Source organism: Geotrypetes seraphini, chromosome 2 (assembly GCF_902459505.1).
Source record: "Geotrypetes seraphini chromosome 2, aGeoSer1.1, whole genome shotgun sequence".
Taxonomy (NCBI): domain Eukaryota; kingdom Metazoa; phylum Chordata; class Amphibia; order Gymnophiona; family Dermophiidae; genus Geotrypetes; species Geotrypetes seraphini.
This window is the reverse complement of record NC_047085.1, coordinates 157,518,403-157,532,735: the sequence shown is the minus strand read 5'-3', so window position 1 is coordinate 157,532,735 and position 14,333 is coordinate 157,518,403. Positions and strand designations below refer to the sequence as shown.

The window sequence follows — 14,333 nt, the reverse complement described above, 5'->3', positions numbered from 1 at the left end:
TCAAATTGGCCAATGCCTCCCGCAACAGTTTACGATCCCTTCTCCCATAATGATCTGCCCTCCCTGAATTATCCAAATGGGGGGTCACTGTAAGATTGAAATCCCCACCAAAAACCAGGGCACCCCCCTTGAACTTGAGAATCCGAGGGACCAACTCACGAAAGAAGGTCCCTTGACCCTCATTAGGGGCATAGATATTTACCAGGGAGTATAAGACCCCCTCAATCAGAGCCTCCAACATAATATATCTGCCCTGAGGATCCCGCACCACCCTACGTACCTCACACCGGATCCCCTTACGAATAAGAATCCCCACCCCACCCCTCTTAGAAGTGCCCACCCGGGAAGCCCAGAAGGCCTGTGGGAACCTGTGATCTCCAGCCAAGGATTCATGGGACTGCAGTAAATGTGTTTCCTGGACAAAGCAGACATCAGCCCTCAAACGGAGCAATTCCCTATAGAAGGCCCTTCTCTTGTTGGGAGAATTGAGACCCCTAATATTATAAGAGACCAGTTTAAACGCCCCCATATTCCAAATAAAATAATGACAATGCAAACCCAACCCCAACAGATATGTCCCCCCTTCCCCCCCTCTCCCCCCCCCCCCCCCCCCCACCCCCCCCTCCCCCACAGTGAGAGTCCTCAGATCTCCCACCAACATATAAAGAAGTGAACCATCTCCATGGCCCCTTACACACATCCCACACTCAAACAACAACTATCAAAAACGGTGTGTACAAGAATCCCCCACACACCAACCCACCAATCCCTCAAGCTCCCATGTCACCATTTACACTCCCCCCTCCCCCTCCCCACACTACCCCCCATATAACACCAACCTGAAACCTTCAACTTCCCCCTCCCCCCTCATCCCAAACCAGGTAGTGTATAACCCCCACACAACACTCTCCCAAGGGGAAAGACTCAACTGTCCATTCCCCCGGAGGGGAGTCCAAAGACCCCCCGCCGAGACATGAAACTGGCAGTGGAAACAGGAAAAAGACAAGTACATTCAGTCAGCTCTCAGGGAGGAGCACTTGAGGACGAAGCAGTGGCCCGAAGAGGGGGTCCACCCCCTCGGCCACCTCTCCCGCTCCGGGATCCATTTTCCACTCGTTGCCAGCGGGAGGTAGAAGGACGCCCACCCTGGCCAGGCACTACACCTCCCGCCGGAACAGCCTCCTCAGGGATCTCAATACCCGCTTGTTGTAGCAGCCCACGAGCCTCTCAAACTGTGGTAACTCTGGTGTGAACTCCGTTGATGGTAATAACAACTCCAAAAGGGTAAGTCCAACGATAGCGCAAATTGCTGCGCTGCAAAGCCTTGGTCACTTCCCTGAACGCCCGCCGTTTCTGGAGCGTGCCAGCAGCTAGATCCTGATAGAACTCCAGCCGGTGACCCTCCCAGGTGACCGTGCCCATCTCCCGGGCTCTGCGGAAAATCCGCTCTTTAAGGACAAAGCTCTGAAGACACAACACTATATCTTTCGGTTGATCCAGTGTCCGGGGTCCCAGCGCACGATGAGCCCGCTCCAGTCCCGGCTCCAATGTGTCGTCTTGCAGGAGCCACCTGATCAGCTTGATTGTAGTAGCACGAACATCCTTAAACTCAGGCAGGTATGGCAGGCCCCGCACCCTCAAATTGTTACGCCGGGTGCGGTTCTCCAGGTCCTCGACCTTATCCTGAAGAAGTTGGTAATCCGCAGACACCATCTCCAGTGATCTCTGCATTCCGGTTACACTGTCCTCACAGCTATCCATGCGCATGTCCACCACCTCGACCCTCGTGCCCACCTCCACCAGGTCAGTGCGCAACTCCTGCACTGCCACCGCAGAGATTTCAGATTTTACCTCTGCGATCCATCGCTGCATAACCGCTTTAGTAAGTGGGTCCATCAGTGAACTCTCTGGCACCGGGTCCGCCACCATGTCCGCCACAGCCGCCAGGGCCCCGCTCGATTTCGCCGCCTCCCCGCTGCACATCTCAGGGCCCATGCTGCCACGTGTAGCCCAGCTCAGCGCTTGTTCCATCGTGCGCTGGCCGGGTTTGTCGCCGGGCAACTTTTTTCGCGTTGCCATAGTGATCGCTGCGACTTCACACACCTCACCAGCCCCTGGGAACAAAAAATTGCGCCGTTTTCACACCGAAATGATAGTTATTTCGCCGGCCCGAACAGGAGCTCTCAGTTCAAGCTCCCATCCGTGGCGATGACGTCACTTCCTCCCGAGAATTTTCCTAGGTTCTGCTTGGCTATTAGGCAGACTGGATTAGTACAGGGGATGCTATACTGACATACAAGTTTGATCTCAGTCTCCACCTGCTGGTAGCAGTGAGGTATAATACCCATCCTTAAGGAACTATACCGGTCTACAAGCTAACAGAAAGAAAATTGGCAGGTAAGAACCTAATTTCTCCTTACATAGACAAATGTGCATGGTCTCAAGCATACCTACCTTTACCTAGATGATGATGATGAGTTACCAGAGGCAGATCAGGGCTGAGTGGGCATGTACACCTGAACATGCCTAAGGGTTCCCATCTTCCCTTTAGGGACTGATATACTTTTATGTTTGTTTGTTTATTGAAGAACTTGATATACACATTAGCCACCATACCTGAGACCCTTGGACCTTGAATCCAGCATTGTCTTCAGCTGACCCCTGGCCAGCTTAACTAATCAAGCCTTTCTCTGTGCACCTCATACCCTTAGTGCTACCTCTGCCTCAGTCCAGCATCCTCATCTGAAAAACCTCATTTGAAAATTTCTTACCCATTGTGTTTTTGCCTTATTTTCTAAACTTCTGGAGAAAGTTGTTCTTTGCCAGCTTTGCATCCTCATCAGGCAGGCTTTAGAAAAGGTCACAGTATGTATAGTGATCCTACTTACCACATTATACGGTAAAATTAGAACTTCACTTAGCAACATTCATCTGTTTTGGTTGTACCTTCCAGTCTTTCTTCAGCCTTTGTCCTCGTTGATCATGACCTTTTGTATTAAACACTTATGAAATTTTGGCCTTTCTCACACTGTTATGGTTTAGTTCCTTTTCTTTCTGCCCGCATTTTAGAGGTCTGTTCTCTCCCCTACTCCTTTTTTTAAATTTGAATTTATCAAGATATTTTTGCTATTGTAAATGTAAAAATAAGTCTTACATTTATAGAGAAACCCAAAAGCCCTCCATTAAGGTTTTCCAGAAAAACCTAAAGCTGGAGAAACTTTACTAATTGAAGTTTTTCCCATGAATTTGAATGTGCTTGATCACAAAATAGTTTTTGTACAATTTGTCAAGCCCATCCTGGGGGGTCGCTCAAAGTCAATGAAAATAAGCACCACCAGAATCTGTTTTCCCTTATAATTGGCAATTCTATCATTATGCTATGGATGTGCATTAAACATCTAAATATAAGTAAATCTGACATTAGACATATGTGAGAGAATTTCTAGATTACAATGTCATACAGAAATTAATAGGACTGTTACATAGCTGATTGGGCTTGTCTGGGCAAGTATGACAGCAGCTGATCTGCTGCTTGAAAAATGCTTTCGAGCACCCCCACCTTTACTCAAACATCAGCTAGTTCTAGTTTTAGGCATGTTCTGAGCTTGCATGGGCAAGAATGATTTGCTGCATCTAGTGCAGTGGTCTCAAACCCGCGGCCCGCCAGGTCCTATTTTGAGGCCCTTGGTATGTGTGATCATAATCACAAAAGTAAAATATAACAGTTTCTTGATCATATGTCTCTTTAACTATAAATTACAATATTATTATTAAGACTTAGCCAAAAGGAAAGATTTATAAACTATAAAGAGTTTTACCTCATGCAAAATTGTCATTTCTTTAATAAGACAGTAACTATTTTTTCTGAGGCCCTCCAAGTACCTACAAATCCAAAATGTGTCCCTGCAAAGGGTTTGAGTTTGAGACCACTGATCTAGTGCCAGCATCTATATAAACCCAATATCGGATAAGTGTAAGTTCACTTTTCTTTACAGCAGTGTTTGAGTTTTACTATGGTACTATGAAATATTTTTAAGTTTCTAAATACAGTAGCACATTTCATTAGTATTTTCTTTAGCTAATAGCGAAGTATGTTAAATTTCTGTTATTTTCCACAATAAAGTGCAGATATTGAAGTCTCATTTAGTAAAATACTGCTAGACTTTTTTCATAAAAGATCTTTTTATCAATGTATCATTGCTGAGTGAAAACATAAAAGTTTTATGGGTATAATACCAAGAAATTTGCTCAATTAAGCAAAAATAATAGCAAATTTAAAGAAAAACAGAGCTCTGTGTAATCAGTGGCTTTGAGTGACCCCAGGATGGGCTTAAAATTTTGTTTAAATTATTTTCTGATCAAGCACAATCAAATTAATGGGAAAAACTTCAATTTGGACAGTTTTTCAACTTTAGGTTTTTCTGGACAACCCTAGCCTCCCATCCTTCCTTCTTCAAAATACAGTATCAAGTACATTTAATCATCTGAATTTGGTACCAGCTATACATAGAAAGTTCTATACAAAGGAAAAAAAATGAATAGAGAAGATATATGGATCAAAAGAGACTAAAACCTATCAAAGTAGACCATGTGGAAAAAACTAGGTCCTCCCAGTGATAGAAACCAACAGCTAAAAGTCCCTTGCGATTGATGCCATAAAACAAAAGACTGTCATCTCTTCTCAAAGATGGCAAGTTGATTTTGATGGATGGCTGTTAATTTGCTAAAATTATGTGCCGCCTGAGATTCCAGGTATGCCTCTCCGGACCTCTTCCCTTCCAGCACCCTCCACTGGTGGCTCAGGGCCCCATCTGGAGGGCCTTCGCACATGCGCTGATGTTGATGTGATGACATCACGCATGCACATGATATCATCGCATCGACATGTGCACACTTATGGATGCCCTCGAGCCGTGGCCACAAGTTTAGTGTGCTGTGGCTTTGCAAAGTTTGTGAGACACGATTAGATCCAAGGGTGGAAGCTCTGCAGTTGTCCATAGTCTCAGAATTTCTCTCCTTATGATAGCCACACAGATTCTCAGAACTTTAAACTGTAAGTCTGGTATCTTGGTGTGCTGCCATTGAATTAAAAAACAATTTAAGGTCCAGGTGATGCAGTAAATCTGACAAAGTGTTAGCACATTTTGACCAGAAGGGTTGGATGATAAGTCGGGTCTACCATATGTGGTTATAAGTACCCCTCTGACCACAACCCCTCCAACACTGCGCTCAAATTATCAAGATTTGCTTGTTGTCCCCTCCATCCGAGAAATCTACTACACCACTAAAAAATCCATCTTATCAATCATGGCACCCTCACTCTGAAACATTATTCAGGACAAAACTCAAAACTTTTTTATTCAAAGATGCTTACAGTACCTAATCTAGGAACTCTTTCTTTCCCTGGAATAATGTTTATTTCAGGTTTTCAACTCCAAACACCTCTTTAGAGACAAATTAACTCCTAATGTTCTTTCCATTCCCCCTCCTTTTTTTTTTTTTTATTAAATCACGATGTATTTGTTACCACCTCTTGCACCTTCCTCCCTATCATGTCAGTCTCAAGTAATATATGTAACCTGCCCCCCTCCACATTTAGGGGTCCTTTTACTAAGGTGCGCTAGCCGTTTTAATTTGCGCTAAATGCGTCCTTTACAGTCTTTTTCTTTTTTTAGAAAACTTTTAACTCTTGCTTTTAAATATTTTTATTGACTGTAAATAATAAACTTGGAAACTTGGAGAGTCACGTAGGATAAAAATACTGTACCATCTATTTAACACTTTCGGCCTCTTTTACAAAGCCGTGCTAGCGGCCCTGAAGCCCATAGAGATTTCAAGGGCTTTGGGGCTGTTGCTGCACGGCAACCACTAGTGCGGCTTTGTAAAAGAGGTCGTTTATGTCCTTGTTCAATCAAGTTGACTGCAATAGAAATCTTAAAAATATTCTCACGTATAGAATTCCATTCTTTATCGGATTTGATTTTAATACTTAATATATTGCTAAAAACCAAAGTGCTATTGCAGTTTACAGTTCTAAAAAAAGCTCATTATAACAAGTTACAAACTTAAAAAACATCTCATTGTGTAACAACATTTATTATTATACTGATTATACAATGACATCCATAGGACACACCCCAAATATAATAATCTTCTAATTGTAACCCTCATTATCAAATCCATTCATTAACTACATAAAAGACCTCAATAAATACCTGTTATCCATAGCATTCTGACTCTCCTTACTCTCCACGTTATAGTACTCATTCCAGAAAAGTTTTCAGTTAAAAGCCACGTCTTCAATAGCTTAGGAAAACTTGAGTAATTTTCCATCGATTGCAATTCAATTGGCAGCTTATTCTACTAGTTAGGTCTGGCATAACAGAATGACTGCAACACAGAAAAGAGCATTCTCGCTTTATCCAATGATGGTAATTTCCTCCTAGTATTCCTCCATCTAATTGTTGTAACTCCAATTTATAATGTAAACGCTTAACTTGTAAGTCACCTTGAACCTAGATAGGCATAGAGCAGTGGTCTCAAACTCATGGCCCGCCAGGTACTATTTTGAGGCCCTCGGTATGTTTATCATAATCACAAAAGTAAACTAAAACAGTTTCTTCATCATATGTTTCTTTAGCTATAAATTACAATATTATTATTAAGACTTAGCCAAATGTTGTCATTTCTTTAATAAGACATTAACTATTTTTTTCTGAGGCCCTCCAAGTACCTACAAATCCAAAATGTGGCCCTACAATGGGTTTGAGTTTGAGACCACTGGCATAGAGTGACTCAGAAATTAAAGATTAGATTAGATGCAGTATTCTATTAGTATGTAGGTTTGGTGTGGAGATCCTTTAGCTGTCTTGTTTATTCTTTTTTGTCTCAGTAAGACTCTGATGCTCAAAGCTACCGCAACCGCAAGCATACAGTTATTGCTGGGTGCGTGTGCACATTATTGTGTTGCTCAGAAGGCTCAAGCGTGGATATTAATGTGCCCAGTACAGATGGCTGCAAATTGTATTGAAATGTATAGAGGCTGATGTTAATGAGGTCAGTGAATATTCCTTTGCAAGGCATAAAAGGAAATGATGAAAAGATTTTGCTAGATCAGCAGGAGCATAGGTTTTGAGGAGACGATTTCTTGTCAGTTTTTCACATTGAACTGCCAGTTTTGTTCTCTTACAAGTGGAAGGAGGCTCTTACAAGTTTTAAAGACAGGAAGTAACAAATACGTGCACATGTCTGAGAAAAAAATCTAAAGTAAAAGCACCCAAACACGCCTGTTCTTATATGCTTAAATCTGAGCCTTGCTAGTAATATTTATGAGGCTCATATTTAGGCTCTGAAGAATAAGTGATGTGTACTGACACTTTCGTTTTTGGCTGGTCATGTGCACAAGGGCTGCATTAACAACCTCTCCTTCGCCATAAACCTTCCATTTAATAGTGCATTTAAATGATTTGCTTCAAGCATTGTGGTGCTATTTATTTGCATTGCATTGTGGACCCATCTGCACACAGCTTTCAGCATCGGCCCCTAGGTGGTGTATTGGTGTTTTAGGGTGTGGTGTAATATTTAGAGTGTTGACTTTTAACACTCTTGAGTCCCAGTAAGGTCCACATGATAGTTTTTTTTTTTAGCCAAGGCTTCTTCTTTCTAACTATTAGAATAATAGCAGCTTACAATGTATAGCCATCAGTGCCTTACGAGCAGCTTGTATAAATTGAGCATATTGACTTGTTATACAGAAATTCCACGTTCTCTGTATCTGTGTTTTCATCTCCATTGGATCCCCTGGTTTGTGAGATCCTCTGGTTCCTGTTCTTTATTCTACATTAACTAGTATGAGGTGTGTTTCACAAAACCAATATACTACTTACCTTTGTACTTCTCCTGTCAAGGCATAGCTATGTGTTACTGCCATAGAACGTGTTTTATAAATTAATAAAAAGTTTAAAAAATATACGTGCCATGTAGTGCTTGATTTATCAGAATTATATATTAATAAAAATAATTAACCTGATTTCTGTTATGTAAAGTTTGTGAAATCATATTAATCAGCAGGTTTTCTTCAGAGATGGCAACTCCAGTGCAGGCAGAAGGACAGGGTGGGATATGGGTACAATAGTAGATGTGACAAGGGACTTGAGGTGGGGCTTGAAGTGTGGCAGGTGTTGAGTTTTTCTTCTGTCAAAAGGTTGGCAAACCTATCTGTAGAAAATTTAAAACCAATAATAATGGGATATCTAATATAAAGTTTGTTGTATATGGGGTGGGGAGGGATTAAACTTTTTTCTGGGAGAATTGTAGAAATTCAAGTGGAATTGAATATTATATGAATGATTTTCTGTACGCTTGTTGTAAAATTTAAAATGAATAAAGATTTATTTAAAAAAAAAACCCATAAAAAAAAACAACTTTCTAAAGGCTGTTCTGCTTTTTATTATCAACATGCGCTGGTAATTTTAAACAATGTCGGTGATGAAATACAGTACCCCTCCCTGAATTCTGTCATATGTGGGGGTTGTTAAAAAAATGCTCTGCCCTAAATGTCAGATATGCTAGTTATTCCACTGCATTGTTTTTTTAAAGAAGAGGACAAGTAATAGAATTATTCCAAGGAGTAGGAATAGCACCTTCAGATAAGCTTTTACAAATCATTGTCAGTGCTGATGGTAATAAACCATAACTTTATGTTCCTTTGTCTGCTCTGCTAAGCACCTTTGGCCAAAATCCCATGCCAACTTCATACATTTAAAATTCTTGCTAATCTCCTTTGTATACTGTTAAAATAGTTTATTTTACCACAACTCATGCTGTTTTAGCTCTGGGTCCTATTTTATGCAATGAGACCCTGTGCTAAATTAAGATGGGTTATTTTACCAGAAGTTGTGCTAACAGTATTCCACTTTAACTGCCTTCCCCATGTAATTTTTTACTTTTTCTCAATGTCAGGTTAAAATGAATGAACTGGAAGTTCAGCTTCAATCAGCCAATCAAAAAAAGCAACAGCTGGAATGCAGAAAAGTGTGTAAACACACTCAAACAACTTTTAAAGGAAAGACCTCAACCCCAGACAGAAAATTCTCACCACAGAGGAGCAGATGTAAGAAAAGCACACCGTATTCCAACAGTCAGTCAGGTAATAATTTTAGCATCTTTCTGAATACTCTGCAGTTCTGGCACCTTGTGAATTCTCTTGTGTGTATTTCTTGACTGTGGGACCTGGAAGTGTATGTTAGGTGCCATTGACTCGTGTTCGAGTCCAAATGATTTGATAATGATATCAAATTTTCGTGGCAGAATACAGAAGTAGATTGCTGGGCCCATCTGCTGCTTCAATTCAAGGCACATTTACACGGTGTCAAAATTGTCAAGGCACTCCCCACCACCACACGGTCCAGCATGTTACCTTCTACCCCACCACACCCCTCCCCCTCCCCCTCCATGGTTCAGCATGTTTCCTTCCCCCCACCCCTCATAAATAGTTCAGCATCTCTCCCTCCTGTACCCTCTCCAGTCAGCGACTAGGTTTTCTTCTTGTCTCTCTTGATTCCCCCTCCACCTGCGTATCTTTTAAATGTTTCTTTGTCTCTAGAAATTGGTGGCAGTGGGTAGCAATTCATACAGCCTGCTCACGCAAACCCTGGAACCTTCTCTCTGATGTAATTTCCTGCTTCCGTATAGACATGAAGCATCAGGACAACTCCAGGAATCGCTGCTCACTGCTGCTGGCCACTAGAGACAAGAAAACTTTTAAAAGGTACACTCCATTCTGACACAAATTAAGCTGGGTCTACTAATAAATGAAACCTCAACCTCTGTGGTACACTTGCGGACTAGCCGCAGCAGACCAATATGAAACAGCACACTGGTTGAAAAATGCTGGCATAGTTTACTCTCTTCTTGCTGTTAAATTCTGGAGCTCTTCTGTTTAATTCAAAAGAAAGTTAGTATTTTCCTAGATTTTGCATCCTGTTTTGAAAAGAATGTGTTAAAGTAGTGATATTTCTGCTGGGAGATTGGATTATGGCAATTTATGGCTTGAATGTGTGCTGAAAGATTCACTGGTGATTCTTTGTAATCAGACTCTTGAACAGCAATAATAGCTGATGGCTTTTTTTATTGACAAGGCCCAATGTTCATCTTACCATTTTCCAGTACAATATATTCTCTAGATCTGTTGCTGGTGATTGCAAATTTGAAGAAAGAGAGAGAGAAACTATACAAAGAAAAGAAAATGCTGAAGAATGAGCTAGAATGTCTAGACAAGGTAAGGACCTTAGGATTTGCTATGTGCTTACTTTCATCTTTTTTGTACTCCTTTTTTTATTTGATACTGATTATTGCTGGTCAGGCTGGTTAATATTCAGTAATTCTATGAAGAAGGCACTAAGAACTCCATATTCAGCATACTCAGATTTTATCTGCATATGTAGTAGGATTTATCTAGATAAATTTAGGACCATTATTTGTGTGCCTTGACTTAGCTAGATTGCTTTGTCCCATTTCTCTTTTGATACCACTTTCTGGACAAAAAATCCCCTCATTCTCCAGGAACACCCTTGGCATTGCCTCTTTTATCAAAATGGAGTTGGAGCACAGGAAAAATATTTGAAAGCTTTGTCTGGATAACCATATTAGTTAGTTGGACAGGCTCTTTGGATATTAACCTCTAATGGACTAATCAGGTGTGTTCTGGAATGCACTAGTAAAAGGAACATGGCCCTTGGAGTCCTCTGTGAAGGTGAAGCTACTGCCACAAATTCATTTCCCTTTGTCATGATTCCTACCTAGAGAATCCAGCTTCCTGTGGAGCAGGTTAGTGGCAACCCTATTAAACTGGACCCCTCATCCTGAAAGTTGTATAAAATACTGAGAAATTGCAACTCTTGTGGCAATTCAGTGGATAAATTAGACGTGACAGCAAGAATTACATTTTATAAAAGGTTGTCATATCAATTACAGTAACTACCCTTTCTGCTACTCTGCAAACTGGTACCTTAAGCATGTCAAAACTGTAATAAATTGATGTTTTGGACCACAGTGATAGTTATGGTGCTGAAAGGCACAAGACCACAATACTGTAATTGAGAGGAAAAGTTTGATTTTTTTTTTTTTGGCAAAGAAAGAACCTGAGGTCTGTTTCAGTATCTGTAAGACCTCTTGAACTTGAATTGTTTGCCGTGTGTTTTGTTCCTCCAGAGTTTTGAATCCTACTCCGTATAAGTGCACTTACAAGTTTGGAGTTTGTATTTCCAGCACAATAGCGCTATCTATTGGGTAGGTCAATAGCTGACTATGTACTTTTACTCCAGGAACTTGTCCAAACATTTTTTTAAACCAGCTTTGTTAACCGCTCTTACCACATCTTCTGGTGATGCGTTCCAGAGCTTAACTATTTTCTGAGTAAAAAACTATTTCCTCCTATTAGTTTTAAAAGTATTTCCCTGTAACTTCATCAAGTATCCCCTATCTTTACTCAGATGTCTCTTTTCCAAGCTGAAGAGCCCTAACCTCTTTAGTCTTTCTCATACGAGAGGAGTTCCAAACCCTTTATCATCCATCCCTCTTTTATAGCTCTTCTTTGAACCTTTTCTAGTTCTGCTATGTCTTTTTTGAGATAAGATGGCCAGAATTGAATGTAATACTCAAGGAGAAATTGCACCATGGAGCGATACAGAGGCATTATAACATTCTTAGTCTTGTTTACATCCCTTTTCTAATAATTCCTAGCATCTTTTTTATTTTTTTGGCCGCTACTTCACATTGGGTGAAAGGTTTCATCATATTGTCTACAATGACATCCAGATCTTTTTGAGGGCTGATCCCCAAGGTGGACCTTGGCATCTGGTAACTATGATTTGGGTTATTTTTCCCAATGTGCATCACTTTTGTCCACATTAAATTTTATCTGCCATTTTGAAGCTCAGCCTTCCAATTTCCTAAGGTGTGCCTGCAATTTTTCACCATCTGCATGTGTGTTAACAACTGTAAATAGTTTAGTGTCATCTACAAATTTAATCACCTCATTCATCATTCCAATTTCCAGATCATTTATAAATAGTACCAGGACAGGTCCCTGTGGCACTCCAATATTTACCTTCCTCCATTGAGAAAAATGGCCATTTAACCCTAACCTCTGTTTTCTATCTGATTAACCAATTTCTGATCCACAACCGAACATTGCCTCCTAGCCCATGATTAATCACACAATTAAAGGTATTTTATTTTATTTTTTTCCACAGCAGCTCCTTATAGTTCTAGGCAAAATCACTTAATCCTCCATTGCCCCAGGTACAAAATATGCATTTGTATTTAATATGTAAACCACTGACTGTAACCACAGAAAGGTGGTATATCAAATCTCATCCCTCTTCCCTAAAGATCTGATAATCTATCCCTCCTTGAGCCAAGCAGACTCCTCCCCCTTGTATCTCAGGATACAGAGGGAGGAGCCTAAGGCCCCACCCAAGGACTTAGGCATTTGAGCCAATCAGGGCCTTAGGACCCTGTGCATTTCACATGATGCACTGGGGAGGGGAAAGGCCCATCATTTTGAACTAGCGGGTCTACGAGCGGGATGGACTGAGCTTCTGTCCTGCTCCAGCTACTCTAAAAAGGTTCGGGGGGGGGGGGTTGAGGGTGGTGGGGTATCTCTGGTGGCAGGAGGACGTGGACATTCCTCCTGCCTTTTTTTTCTCAGGGAAAGGGGAGGTTAGGGGATGTTTGGGGGGTTTGCGCCTGGTGCGGGAGTGAGCCTTTGGTGGCAGAGGGAGTGGGCATCCCTCCTGCTGTTTTGCTGCTGCGAAGGTGAGGGGTGGTTGTAATGGCAGGAGAAAGTGGGCATTCCTCCTGCCATTTTTGTCTTGTGCGAATGGCAGGAGGGAATGGCCATTCCTCCTGCCAATTTTTGCTAGCGCAGGGGGGGATCTTCCCAGTACCGGATTCATTGGGGTTTGTTGGGGACTGCCATCATTAGCGGGGGAGGGGGGGCTTTTTTTTAATGGGACAAATATTGTGTGTAACATGCACAGCATCTGTGCCCATTAAAAAAAAAGGTTAGACAGGTAAGCAACTGGTCTTGGACCAGTCGCTTTTTTGGATTGCTAAAAGCAATCACTTTTTTTAGTGCACCGGGGAAGCCATGTTAGAGAATCAATTGCTCTAATAGTTTACATGGCATTTTAATATTAGCATTTTTGGATCGGAGAATGAGTGATCATGCAGAAAACCAGGCGGTGAGCCATTTTCTGCACTGGGTTGGCAAATGTGATCATCGCTGTTAAAATAGGTTTAGCGATGATCGCTGGCTTTAGTGCATCTAGGAGGCCTTTGTTCTGAAGACTTTGTTCTGGATGCATGTGGGACTGGAATGCAGTGGTCGGATCTTAGTACTGCAGCTAACTCTCCTCTTTTTAATGAGGACATGAGAAAGGGGGTTACACATTTTTGTTTTATCATAAATACATTTCCTGAGAGCTCATATTTATCTTTACTAGACTGGTAAGTTCCACAGAGTAAGGACTCTTTTTTTTTTTAATAGCTGTCTGTAAAACATTTTAGAAAAAAAGTAGTAAATCTGATTTCATTAAGGAAAGCAGGACAACAAATGCATGCATAAATTGCATGTTTTACTTTTTATGGAAGACAAATTGCAAGAAAGGAAATTTTATATTTGATTTTTCTTTTCTCTTTTTAGGAATTTTTTGATGAAATAGAAGACCTAAAGTTGGCTCTTCAAGAATCAGTGAAACTAAACAATCAATATGAAAAGTGCTTATATCAAATCAGTACAAAATTTGGACTCCCATTTGCAGACCTTTTTTTGAGCAAAGAAGTTCCTGTTGCATAACTTGCAGATCTTAAGGAACCTCTTATCAGATTTTCTTATGAGTAGGTGAAGTTATCAAATTTAGCAATGGAAATACATTCTCAAGATTTCCTGTGTGTTTCCCCCTATTCTGTTTTAAAATGTGTTATTCTGTAGTCTGAATTTATTTTACAGCCAAATTTTTAAATAAAATGATTTTATCTATTTATGGTCATAGGATCTCACTGCTCTCTTATAAATGTTGAAGTAGGTGTCACAGAGTTGTGAACAAAAGGCCCTTTTACTAAGCTACATTAGGCACTAACACATGCAGCTTAAAATGCCATATTGCAGGATGAACTCGGGTATCCTGCGGTAATTTTCAAATGTGCATATGCTATCCATACAATAAAAAAAATTTTTTTAGGGTGTTTTGGGGACAAATAGTGGGCATTTCTGATCTAAACAGCACATATACTATTTATTGGAATTTATTAACTGCCTTTATAAAGAG

At 40.9% G+C, this 14,333-nt stretch overlaps 1 protein-coding gene across 2 annotated transcripts in view; it reads left to right on the top strand.

Annotated features, from left to right (window-relative positions):
- LOC117355560 overlaps positions 1-14,046 on the top strand; it is a 42,931-nt gene extending 28,885 nt beyond the window's left edge. For both annotated transcript variants that reach the window (XM_033934290.1, XM_033934289.1), the window contains exons 5-7: positions 8,962-9,148; positions 10,185-10,279; positions 13,709-14,046. In XM_033934290.1, the coding sequence (XP_033790181.1) occupies positions 8,962-9,148; positions 10,185-10,279; positions 13,709-13,861 (435 nt within the window). In that variant the 3' untranslated portion in view covers positions 13,862-14,046. The remainder of the gene's footprint in view (positions 1-8,961; positions 9,149-10,184; positions 10,280-13,708) is intronic.
- The last annotated feature ends 287 nt before the right edge of the window (positions 14,047-14,333 follow it).